General features: G+C 40.5%; 1 protein-coding gene across 4 annotated transcripts in view; it reads right to left on the bottom strand.

Moving 5' to 3' along the window:
• Positions 1–893: 893 nt before the first annotated feature.
• The window catches only part of NTRK2 (neurotrophic receptor tyrosine kinase 2), a 317,905-nt gene continuing 305,536 nt past the window's right edge, over positions 894–13,262 (bottom strand). For all 4 annotated transcript variants that reach the window (XM_081067298.1, XM_081067300.1, XM_081067299.1 and 1 more), the window contains 2 exons: positions 3,747–3,905; positions 894–2,812 (listed from right to left, as the gene is read on the bottom strand). In XM_081067298.1, coding sequence (XP_080923424.1) covers positions 2,627–2,812; positions 3,747–3,905 — 345 coding nt within the window. In that variant the 3' untranslated portion in view covers positions 894–2,626. The remainder of the gene's footprint in view (positions 2,813–3,746; positions 3,906–13,262) is intronic.

The following is a 13,262-nucleotide window of genomic DNA, read 5'->3' as shown; positions in this document are numbered from 1 at the left end:
CTTGCATAGAACCTTTCATTTCAAGACCTTGAGGGACTTGTCAAAAGGTAAGGAGAGGTGTTTTTTTGTTTGTTTTTGCTTCTTTTTTTTTTGTTTTCCAGAGGAAAATACAGCCCTGGAATGGAATGCTCCCACCTTCTCATTTGCCTGAACCAAATCCTTGCTCTCAAACTGCGCAGCCCTCCTTGAATTTGATCCCTTAGAATATTGCCTCCTTTGCTCTCTGTTAAAATAAAACAGGTAAGTTGCAGCTTCTTCCCCTAGAGTAGCTCGCCAGTCATGCAGAATGACAAACCTATGTAAGTTTTCAGCTCATCACTGATGGAATCTAGAAAAGTTTTGTACAAATCTGCCTCCTTTTACTGCTTCACAGAGTGCCACAGTGTTTTAACAGTACCATGGGTCCTTAATAGGATATATACGTGCAGGTATATATCACGGAGATATGGCTTTCATTATATTATTATGTGTATTCTGGAGGGTTTTTTTTTCCCCACTGACAAAGAGAACAAACAACTCAACTCCCATGTCTCATACACCAGCGCAGAACTTGAAGGGACTAAGAGGTTTGTCTTATCCAACGCCCTTCACTTGACTGTAGATGCTACTGGATTTCCTTTTGTTCTCTGCTAATTGACACTTTTGTTTGTCTGTTTGTTTGTTTGTTTTGAGAACTGGCTTTCAAACCTTATAATGGAAAATAAGGTGTTCCAGTAATTAAGAGCGCAAGCAAAACCTAAACAGAGCAATTGCACCTTCGGAAACAAATATGAAGTCAATGACTTAAATGAATTAAAATCACTCCCTTTCAAGCTGGCTCATGTTATAAAGATGTCAAGTTAGCAAAGTTCCCCTCACAGAGGGTAGCAAGTTTTCTTCAGGAACAGAAATAGTTTTCTTCCTTGGTGTAACTGATCACCCAAATAACTGTAAATTTCTATTTAAATTTACAACCTCTTTTCACAAAACCTGTGACTGTGCCCAGAAGTACACCTCCAAAGCTTGGTCTGGGCATAGCCTCCCATTGGCATGCTGTGCCTAATTTTTTACTTCTTTTAATGGAGTGAAGAAAACAAAAGAGCATACTGACAGTTGGAATGAAACCACTCTCCCAACCAGAGCCCAGAGCAAGGACTTGGCCTGTGTACACTGAACTTAAATGCATATGATGTCCCCAGGGATGAGGTTTCCTTTCCCTCAGGGATTGATTTTGCTCTTCCCACAGTCCCACAGACGTGCATGAGGACATCCAGGCTTCAGGGTCCATATTTGTTAAAGCCCATCACAACCATACGGCCCAGAGACATTTATATTCAGCTAATGAACTCCATTAGCTTCCCCTAATTATATAAGTTATACCTTTTATGAATCTGCTCTACATATCCGGGACACGATGTCTGGAACAGTAGTTTCTGCACACAAGGTATTAATCGACGAAGACCATGCACAATTTTGCTTGCACAGTTAAAAGGATGGGTGGGGTAGCGGTCGAAGGGAAGTGCTATTTGAAAAGTTCAATATAAGAGAAACTTGCCTCCGAATGTATAGCTTGTCCTATCTTTTCCAAGTCGTTGGCTTTCCTACCCAACCCTGAAATGATCTCTAGACAAGAATCCACCTGTTTTCAACTGAACTTGACAAAGGGTCAGTGGATAACACTTGGAAAAACAAACCAGCGGTATCGCCATGATCTACAAAACCAAGACTGTCTGAGTGTGTGATGCGCCATCTTGTGTCTCACGGAAGCCGTCTTTTCTCTCCACTATGCCCTAGTGTTTCTGGTGATGGAAAAAGAATAGTCCATGGCACAGAGTGCAACAGTCTTTTTACTCCTCAGAAAGGTCCTCAAGGGAAGGAGCCAAATACATTCCTCCCAGCTAACAGTCGCTGGTTTTTCCTAAGTAGGGACTGACGCCAGCTGATCCCAATGGTTGTCTTTGTTCCTCCCATATTGCGGTTTACAATAAATCTTCTTTCTCTCTGGTTTTAATCTCCCATAGATAAAGGCTTCCCAGATTGAATACAAGTTTTCTTTTTTTCATACACAGGCTTAAGCCATCCAAAAACAATAAGAACAGTAATAATAATAAATAAATAGAAGTGAATCCATAGAAACTCTCGATGTCTGTACAGCAGAAGTGACAAAGTTTAAGTCAAATATTTGTTTTCCCTTTTTTTCATCCACATCAAAGGCAGGAATACAACAAGGCATTGTTAGTTGTGGTGGGCAAACTGGAGTGTCTGCTGATATAACAAATCAGGTTTGTTAAGGCCTTTGTCTATGCAGAGTTAATAGTAATGCAGAAGCCAAATCGATTAAAAAAGAAAGGGTAAGGACTGTGAAGCAGGGAAGAGAAAAGAAAAGAGAAAACAAAAACTAGGGAACAAACCGAGGGAGATGGAAAGAGAGAAAGAGATAATGCCAAAAGGAAGTCCATACTGTGTCTACTGATGGAGAAGTACACATTGCTTCCCTCCGAAAGCTTCTTAGTGTCTTTGTTGTTAATACTGTCAGAGTAGAGAACAGAAGACTGATGGCATCCAGCGGCAGTTAAAAGACGTTCATCTTCTTGGCCCATCTGAGGAGGTGCTTTGGGAAGGATCGGTCAGTCTGGGGGAGAGGGCCCTAGCCTAGAATATCCAGATAGACCGGAGATGCCTTGGCCAAGTTCTGAAGGAGGGTGTGGATGCCCTTGATGTTCTTCCTCATGTGGGGTTCTCGTTGCCAGCACCCCAGCATCAACTCATAGACCTCTTGGGGGCACGTTCGAGGTCGCTGCAAGACTCTGCCCTGAGTGATGCATTCTATCACCTGGATCCAGATCAAAGACAGGATCAGACAAGAGCAAAAACAATGCGATGAAAATAAATGTCAGTCCAAAGAAAGGGGTGCTTTAAAGAAACTCACTGTTTACATGTTTTTCAGAAGGAAGAGAACAATTATTATAGGTTGGTATATATCATGGTTAATTGTATTGGTTTACACTCACTTTTCAGGCCACACTGATTTCACCAAACTGGTGGAGAAATAACTTACGTATAAGGAATGATCCCAAACCTCACCCTAGAATTCCAATGTGTTTTCGTTTTACTGGCCTGAGATGGATCCTAGGTCAGCTTTGTGTCAGGGAGCTGACTGATGAGGGACTTTCTCCCCCCAACCCCAGGCTATGAGCGGTCATTTTAGATCATGGAATTGGACAAAAGACAGACTTGGGACTAAGGAAGATGTGAGGTGCCTGACCAAGAAGCTGTGCCTCAAATACAGAGGTATATTTGTATTTGTAAATTTACATTTGTATTTTTATATTTATATTTGTAAAAGGATTAGAATAGAAAAAACAAAATGCTTGAGTTTTTCACTAGAAGTGAATTATGGTAAAACGTGCAAAAAGGAAAGAACCTTGAAATCTTATTGGAATAATAAAAACAAAAACAAAAACCTAGCTGGACTCTAGGGGTACTGGAATGTCACATCTGCTATTAATTTACTAGATGAGCAGCACACAGTGATTCCTCAGTCTCATCACCAGAGGGTCACAGGCCTGGCCACAAACACTGTGCTTTTCTTTCTCTAGAGCTCTTAAATCTGGAGCTATACTTTGGCCATGATATTTAGGTTCACAGCAGGCCATTTGGGAGGTGCTGCTCCCAACAAAGCCACATAAGATCGTGTACTAACTTCTAGTCAAGGGACCCCTCTCGGTGTTAGCCCTTCTGGGGGTCTCGCCCAGCCCACCGCATACCTCATTGTTGGACAGCTGGTACCAGGGCTGTTTGCCATATGTGAAGATCTCCCACAACACGACCCCCAGGCTCCAGACGTCACTTTCTGTGGTGAATTTTCTGTACATGATGCTCTCTGGAGGCATCCAGCGAATGGGTAGCATCGTGTGGCCACCGACCTGGCAGAAAAGGGGTGAACAAGGAGGCATCAGTCACCCCAAAATCAAGTTCCCACCATCAGACGAAAAGGTGTGGAAGGGAGATGTGAGGGACATATTTTCCTTTCCCTGATTTGTATTCATTAATTTTAGTTGTTTAAAAACACGTGGTGATGGAAGGAGAACTGACTCTGAGTGGTGAACACACAGTGTGATATATAGATGATGTATTACAGAATTGTACACTTGAAACCTATGTAATTTTACCAACCATTGTCATCCCAATAAATTAAAAATAAGTAAAAACACATCAAGGAAATACAATTTCTTTATAATCTCAAGCACCACTGACAGAGGGCAAAGAATGGTCAATGCATTTTCCCATATTATTTGCAATTCTCTTTCAAAAGTAGATAGGAGCAGAACTATTTGGTAGATGTTCATTTGGATAAACACACACACACACACACATTTTTTTCTGGTATGAGGTTGATTAAACCTTCTAATTAACAAGGTAAGTCTGATCAGGACTTACAAGTAGGGGATTCTGTTCCAAAAATGACCTACCAAGTGACTCTACTTTCTTAGCAAGGCCAGAGTTCTAGTTTAAGGTGTTAGAATGAGTGCACAGCACTTCCTCAAACACATTTGCCACAACCCAGCGATGGACAGGGAAGAAATTATTATTCCCATTTTACAGATGAGGTAAAATGCAAAGAAGTCAGTTTTTTGGACGCCGAGCTCAGGACTTTTCTCTATGACAGGGCACTACAACCAAGCTTATTTATAAAAATAAATAAATAACTATGGTTTTGAAAAGCCCCTTGTAGTAAAAACAGGGAGTCTGAGGAATGAGATAGTAAGAGTATTAGCACAGGCAAAGAGAACTTGATTTAACAAAGTAGACTTGTTTATGGTTTCCTACTTCCTGGAGAAAAGTGAAGAATTCCATTTTGAGGTTTGTAGCACATCAGCGCTGTCTGATTTCTGCACAGTAGCCCTATGGGTGGTAGATCCCAATTTTCAAGCTGGTAAACCTCAGTACTACCAGCCAAAATGCCATGCCTGACACTAGGGCAACAGGTGAGCTCACAGACAGCAGGAATTACCTCACTAACAACTCTCAGACGCTGAGATCCAAGACTAATGCCACATAGTGTTTCTGCCCAATTATAATTCTCAATATCCATTTCTGACTCATTAAAGGAAGAAAATGGATTCACAGTGCCTGAAAAATGCTGCTCAACTCCAGAGCCCAAGGAGCTGAGAGGGTCAGAGATGTCTAATTGGTGATTTCAAATGATGCTCTTAGCATCAAAGAAAGCACACATGTGAAAGGAGGAGGGTGTTTTGTTGTTGTTTTCCATTTTTCTCTGGACAAGTCTCCCAACCTGAAAAGGAAGAATGTAACTTTCTGGCTCAAGGTTCAGGTGCCCCCATATCTTTATTGTTCAGCTTTGAATACACCCAAAGCTCATACACTAAGTAGAGGCTAGACACCTCCCATCAGCTTCTGATTTCCTCATTTTCTTCTCATCCCTGCAATGACAGGTAGTGACTTTTCAACAAGCACAAATTTCCCTCATGAAGCTGCCTGGACAGTCCTGAAGATGATGACAATACTCACCATCAGGGTCTATATTCAAAATCCAACCTGTGTGATGTAGGCACTGACCAGCCAGACAGAATGGTAAACTGATTTGAAGGTGTGTTTGTGGGGGAGAGGGGGAGAGATAGAGAACCACTTAAAAACATCTTCTAGAACAAGACAGCTAAAAAAAGAAACCTCTAGAATGTGTTAACCTAGTGAGATACCATACTTTCTATATTCCTTGTGGATTCCCAGCTGTAGTGCGGTGGACCACTCTCAATTCATGACATTAGAAACATTGGATTCCAGGGCACACTCTAATATGCCATTTCCTAGTTGGGTAAACTTGACTAGTTGCCAAACCTCTCTGAGCCCTAGTTTTTCCAACGATAAAATGTAGGTAACAATGAATACCTTCCAGGGCTGTCCTGAGGTAAATGCCCAAGCAGGAAATATTTGCAAAAGTGCTTTATAAATTTTAATGCACTAAATACTTTCAAGGTATTGCTTTCTTCTCTGTAATCTTACTGATTTCCTCAGTGGGAAGCAGCCATTCTGGAGACAACAAAGAGAGTCAAGTGTGTCTCTCCCATACTCCTTACTCTGCAATGATGTTTGTTGGGGTGCCTGTGACTGCAGCACCTACTCTACCAGGTTTTCTGTCCTGTAGTGCTAATGGCCAAGGAAAAGCTCCTGTTGTTTCCTTTAAAGGAGAAAAACAATAAAAAGAAAAGAAAAGAAAAAAATTCAAATTTTGATTTACATGTTTTCCCATTTGATCATTTATTTTATGTTTTGTAGTCTCTTTGGGACAGATTTTTCACTTGAATTCTTTCAAGAACCACTTCTGGGATTTCACACATGCTGTTATAAATAATACTTTCCTTGTTCTGATGTCAAACGGGTGAGTGTGGGAGAATCTAGTAAAAGTTCAGGCAGGGTTCACAAGTTTTCTAAACCCGTTTAGAAGATTTCTGAACATTTTTTTTTTCCAGCCCTTTCTTAGGATTTTGGAGCATATCACAAAAGTAGACCAAAAAAAAAAAAAAAAGTCACCGTTGTTACAAATTACTGTCACATTCCAGTCACAATCACTGGATGGTTTTGGGAACCTCACAAAACCATATACTGTGCGGCAACAAACAAAATGAGACATTTGTTTTGTATTGTGCCACTTGGCAGCTTGCCCTCACACCCTTGCTTAAATATTTGTAAGATGGAATACGATCCCAAGTACGACACTGGGAGTCAGAGCTGCTGCTGCTTTGACTGCCGGATACGCTGTAGTGCCTAAAGAGGCTCTCCAGGGATGTACTTGGGTCAGGCCACATGCTCTTCACTAAACTCACTGGATTGAATTGATGCAAGATGGGAAACCCAGTTAGCCGAAGGGCTGACTTGGATTTGCAATTTTCATTTTCTTCAACCCAAGAGACTGAGGTTCTAGTTCTACATTCACCCACCACTACTTACTTTGTCACCATAACCATTCATCAACACTTAGCACCTCACCTAGATAAAGAACTTCCACTCAGTTATCTCACTGGAACCCAATAGTTACCCTCTTGGGTAGAGATTGGCTTGCCTTCATATTACAAACAATGCCTCCAAAGTTCAAAGTGTTAAGTAGCTTACTTAGAGCCACACACATGATGCCTCCCCATTGGATAGCTTACACGCATTCTGAGTCACTCTGAAGCTGGGTCACTCTGTGTTTCTACCTTCTGCAGTCTCCAACACATGCCCTGCGATCAGCCAGCAAGCAGAATTGTGAATCCTCCCCCAGGCTGAACTACTCAAGCCTCTTGGAAAATTTGATCTCCTTTCCTTTCTACCTACTTCCCAAAGGTCTCCTATAGGTAAGCTCAAGTTCTACATTTCAAGGAACTCTCTGTCACTGCTATAGCTCAGTGATTTTCTCAGTACCAGGAAGCCTAGCACCCTTTAGTACAACTCAGGTATAACACTGCAGGCCAGGCACTCCCTTCTTTTTCTAGTTGGTCAGTTACCTCAAGAAAGATAGATGTTAATCAGTTATATCTGACAGGGCATGAGGGGGGTCAGTTGGTGAGCATACCATGTCTTCCAGTGGATTTCTTGTGAGTGCTGATATTTAGGAAGGAAATCTCAATGTATTATTTCAAAGAGATCAGCAGTATTCACTGCTTTCCTATCTATCCTTCCATAACTTCTCTAAACTCTCAATAGAACCAAGCCTTTGACTAAATGTATAGAAACTGGCTTACCTATTTGACTCTACAAATAAAAACCATTCAATGAAATTTATAACTTCTAAATAAAGCATAACCAAAACTACTGGAGCATAAGTGTTCTCTAAATTGTGAGAGAAATCCCATTCCTCGATTTGCCATCTGTACAATAGATGGGAATCTATGGTGCAGACCTGGAACTATTCAATCTGGGAATGAAGTCTAACAAGATGTCATAATGCATAACATGAAGGAGGTATTGTTCTACAGGTGGTGACCAGTAGGTCATACCTTTGGAGGCTGGAGAACAAGGACAGAGGCTGAAGAAGAAAATTAAACCATGAAAAAGAAAAGGACTGAATGACCACCAGGGCTGCTAACCATTGCAACATGGTGAAATCAGCAAAGCTAACGAAGACAATGTCGGAAGTCCATGGCCAAAAGGAAATCCCGTAGTGCCAAAAATAAATCAAGTTATGGAAAATAACAAATTCTGTTTTTAAAACATATCAAGAAAAGAGTGGTTCATGTTTATTTCCATGACAGCTCATCATTTTGACGGTGATATGCATTGGATGATCTGGTTAAAAGCAAAAATAACAACTGTGTTCTAGTTAAAATACCTGGGCCTGGGCATCCTTTAAATCTACCTGGTTGAAAGGTATTTAGCACAATAAATCCCAGAGAAAATACTAAAAGGCCTTTGGTAAAACTGTCTTGCATTTAAAAATCAATGATTTTATTATTTTAAAATCAAATTGAACACATCTAATCATTCCAACTACAATATTTATTTCTTATCCAAGAAATACTATTTGGATACATACTTTTTTGGTCATTAGGTTTTAAATTGTGAAAATTTCCCCATCACTTAACAAACAATATGATTTATCTTTCTACATTGGAAAATTAGGATTTAGGGAAGTCAGAAAATTTTCTGAGGAAGTATAGATTTGAATTGATGACCAGAAGTAGTGAAGACAGCTCTCTATCCTACCATTATTCATAGTGGGAGTCTAGGTTCTTTCTCATTTTTTTTTTACAAACATACAAAGCATCTTTTCCCCTCGTACAAGTTAATGAGGAATGCACAACCCATTTTCAGGCACACTGGGAGATGAGTGAACAAGGTGACAAGTTTAGCTCTTCTTCTGTTGGGCTTCCCATAAAATGCATCTCCAATCCTCCTTGGTCCCTCTTCTATTGTATCCATTCTTCTTAGTGTTGCCTCTTCCCAGTCCATTCCTGCCTCTGTTTTTTTGAATCTCCTCTCAAATCTTACTTGTCCAGCCCCATTTCAAATACCAAGATTGCATTTAGTCTGATTCTTTTTATCTCCTCAAATGATTATGCTTATCCCCACCACAACTCATTATTTGTCCATGGTGATGCCTAGTCTCCCCTCCGTGCTTATGAGAGCTACAACGGTAGGCTTGAGCCTTTCTGTAGATCCAATGCAAATACCTACCTGGCTTTGAAACCACTGGTGATTTAAAGTGAGTAATACTAACCTGGGATCTTCTAAACTCAACAAGCAAACACCAATGATGCCTGGGAGGCCACTTTCAGCTTGTGGTATTTACTCAGTGAGTGAGTGATAACTTGTTTGGAAGCCAAACATTTTACTCCCTTAGAAACACACAGGCCACAGGGCAAACCCCATTAAGAGATGATTAGCTGTCAGAAGCTTTTGGCGGCATTAAATATTGAAAAGGCTCCTAGACCTCCTTACACACCCTACACCCAATCGCTTTGTTTCAACAGTTTCTCTTGATGTGTTCCTTAACAATTCATAAAAGCTATAAACTTTAAGAAATAGCTGGGTCTGATTTCCTTATTTATTATGTGTTGCGTCTGCAGCATGAAGTTAAAAAAAATGAAGGGAGAAACCATTCATGCAAAATATTCTCCTTAGAGAACCTGGAACCATTATGGTCAGTCAGATCATGGGTGTTTTCTGACCACATCCAGGAAGATCAGAATTCTCCTATTATAATGAGCGATGAGGTGGTGCTTTTGTGGCGTGTGGCTGCGGAATCGGGATACTTCATGGGAAGAAAGTCAACCCTCCTGGCCATGCCTAGAAGTTCTGAATGAATGCAGCTCAGGTTGAGTAAGGAGTGGGAACTGACCATTGCTATGCCTGAAATTGCTGTTATTTGCAGCCTAGAAAATCTTTCATTGTCTTGTCTTTTAGCATAGAATCTGGTCATTATTGATCATATGGTCATAGCATAAAGCTTATGACTGAGTAACTTCAAGCCAAGTATTTTGGGATTCGTCAACGAGAAGGAGTGCGGGATCTTATTGCTAAGAATAGTTTTGCAAATCCTTTTTGCTATAATTAAATCTCTATCCTTCCAAAATAGAGCAAATGATCATGTGTGGAAGGGAAAGGTCCCAGAGCCGTCATTGCTATCTCCTGACACTTGGATTCTAGGTCAGCAGATAAGGCAAACTCAATAACAATTTCAACTGAGAATTCTATTAGGTTGGTGCAAAAGTAATTGCAGTTTAAAAGGTTAAAAACCATTGCAAAAACCGCAATTACTTGTGCACTAACCTAATATCTTTATTCTACCCTGAAATAATAATAATACAAATAATGAAAACAACAATAATAATGCCTCATGTTAGTATAACACTTTTGTTGCTTTTTCATAGTATTTTCACATTTATTCATTCTATAATAATTGTACCTACCTCAAAATATGTTTGTGAAGATGAAATGAATTGATATTAGAAAAGCTTTGTGTTGCCATTGCATAATGTCATTTATATGACATTCTTGAAAAGGCAAAACTATAGGTCTAGAAAACCTATGGTCGACAGGAGTTGGGAATTGGGAGTTTGGGAGGGATTTGCCTTACAGGGGCACAAGGGAATTTTGTGAGGTGATAGTAACGTTCTACATCCTCATCGTGGTGGCAGTTAAATGACTGTTTGCCAAAACTCAGAACTAGACAATAAAAAAAGGTGAATTTTGCTATACGTATATTACATCTCAATGAACCTGACTTTAAAATAAATAAATCTCTTAAAATAACATTCAGTACATAATAAATGTGCAAAGTATATTAGCTGTTGTTGTTATGCTAAGTAATTGATTCTCCAATAATCTTATAGGGTACGTCAGACAGATAACAGAGTTTCCCAAGTGATCAACGGGAAGGCAAAGCCTTTGGAAAGAACTAACACAGCAAGCTGACTGGTTGGTGCATGATGACTGTGCTTGATATATCACTCAGCATTAGGAGGTTGTCCACTCCAATGTCATACATTTCATCAAGAAGCCATTATTTTAATGTTCAACATTACTGAGCTTTTTATGACCTCCTGTGCATTATGATTTTTAACCCAAGAGATCATCTGACTCTTTAGCATTTGAGACCGAAGCATTACATCCTTTCCTTGTGAAAAGCCACAGGGACTGACTTGGTGCTGGGCAAAGGCAATATATATTCATGTCATTGACTGTGTTATGGTGTTTGCATTATGTTGGTTTAGTATCCAAATTCCAATGTGAAATTGTTTCTATGGAAATAACTCAGAAAGACTGGCATTCTAGCTAGCTTTTAGAAAGAAAGAAATCAATGATTTGTCAACAGAGCGGGGTCGCAGGGGGATAGCTTCTCTATATCAGAAATAGCACTCTTCGTACCAGCTGGGATTACCATGATTACTGTTGCCCTGGGTGCATTACATCCTGTAAGTGGGGAGATCAGGTTTCTGGGTGGACACCACATATCTGTCCCACCATTAACCCCAGCTTTTTAGTTAACACCGAAGACCCTGCCAGAATGTACATTCCACCATTAACCTGAGATGAGGACTTAATACACCAGAGCCAGTTAAAAATGATTAGGGTCCTCTTTCCTCCCAGTTCTTTCTGATACAGGAACTGATGTCAGCGTCCACACGAGTGCAACAATAATGGGAAAGTGGCTTTCTCCAGCGAACTCTGAATGCCTACCTGGCATCATTACTGTCCTTTTCTGCAATGTCTCTGATATATGTAATATGTAGAGATTGTGACCTCAATTTAAAGGACATCATGATTTCTTTTCCTGCTTGTGAGAGCTAGAAAATCATGTAATAAAAGTACCTCTCAATTACTGAGCACCTACTCTATGTGCTATGTTCTGTGCTACAGACATTACCTAGATTTAAAACTCACTTTTCTCATACCTTTCCCGACATACCTACACATAAAATGTGCCCATTGGAAGTGCACATATTACAAGCAGCAGCTGTTTCACAATGTGAAATTTGAGTTCTCTTTCGGACCAGCAGCTTTTCTGCGTACAGTGAATAGAGGCAGCTCAGTGCTACGGAAAACCAATGTGGTGTCACTGGTCGTTTCTCGAACCTCTCCACATGTAATATATAATTAATCTTGCTGTTTTCATAGGCCTTTATTTAAGTGCATTTAGTTAGTGCACATAGGGTCGTACCCAGCATTGTTGGGGAAACAATGTTGAACAAGATTAGGTCCTTGACACAGAGCGTATTCTATAACCATAATGCAAGGTAGAGAATTGATGCCATAGTGGATATGTGGACAACTGGTTATGGATCATGATACTAGAGAAGTTTGGCCCGCTCCTTAATCTACCGATGCTTTTAGCTCCCTTCCTCTAAGCACTCAGTATCAGGACGCCAAAACACCTGCCACTGTGTCCAGAGGGTCACATAAAAGGAGACTATTGGGAAATATCAGAAGAGAAAGTTTTCAAAAACGATTCCTCACTGAAATGTCTTGAGAAGAAGCAGTTGGCCACAATGCCCCACAGAGGCTGTGATGGCTGAGTTGTGTTTCGCTTTGTAGCTGGTGTTGAAGTTTAGTCACCATTTATTGTAGGCCTGCCACATGCAAGGAACAACCAAGAACTTGACACATGTTACTTCACTGAGCTGCACTGAACCAGAAGCTTAGCCCATGCAGGGATGAAGAGGACACCTGAGTTAGGGATAACCGTCCGCTGCATGTGACAAAGACAGTGGCTGAATCATGGGAGAGATTCACTTCTCTCACTTATTGAGGTCTGAAGTATGCAGTCAGGGGCTGGTGGAACACTCTGAGAAGTCCTTCCAATGATATCTTTTAAGAGACATCTCAAATGTGTCCACTTCGTTTCATCTCCATTTTGATCTCTCAGTTCCATCATTACCCTCGCTAGGCTACTGCCACAGCCTCCTAACGGGTCTACCCATTTCCCTCTTACCTTTCTCCAGTTCACTGTCCATTTAATAGCCAGAGCAATAGTCTTAAAAGATCAATTGTATCAAATCATTTGTTTTTGCTATAAACTCTTCAGTGACCTCCCATTGCTTAGGATAAAATTAAAAATAATTAAAATGGCTGATAGCACCCTGGTTGACCTTAGTGCCTCCTTCACCGGTCTCTTCTTATGCTTTCCCTCTTTTCTTGCAGTGACCCATCCATTTTGGTCTCAAATGTCTTAGTACTTTCTTACCTTAGGCCCTTCACATGTGCACCTCCTCGATTTTTTACCTGGCTAACTTCTCAGGACTTAACTTAAATACCATACTTTTAGACATCAAAAGCAAGTTACA

Source organism: Rhinolophus hipposideros, assembly GCF_964194185.1.
Source record: "Rhinolophus hipposideros genome assembly, chromosome: 11".
NCBI classification, from domain to species: domain Eukaryota; kingdom Metazoa; phylum Chordata; class Mammalia; order Chiroptera; family Rhinolophidae; genus Rhinolophus; species Rhinolophus hipposideros.
The sequence above is the reverse complement of the archived record's forward strand: the minus strand, read 5'-3'. Positions and strand labels throughout refer to the sequence as shown.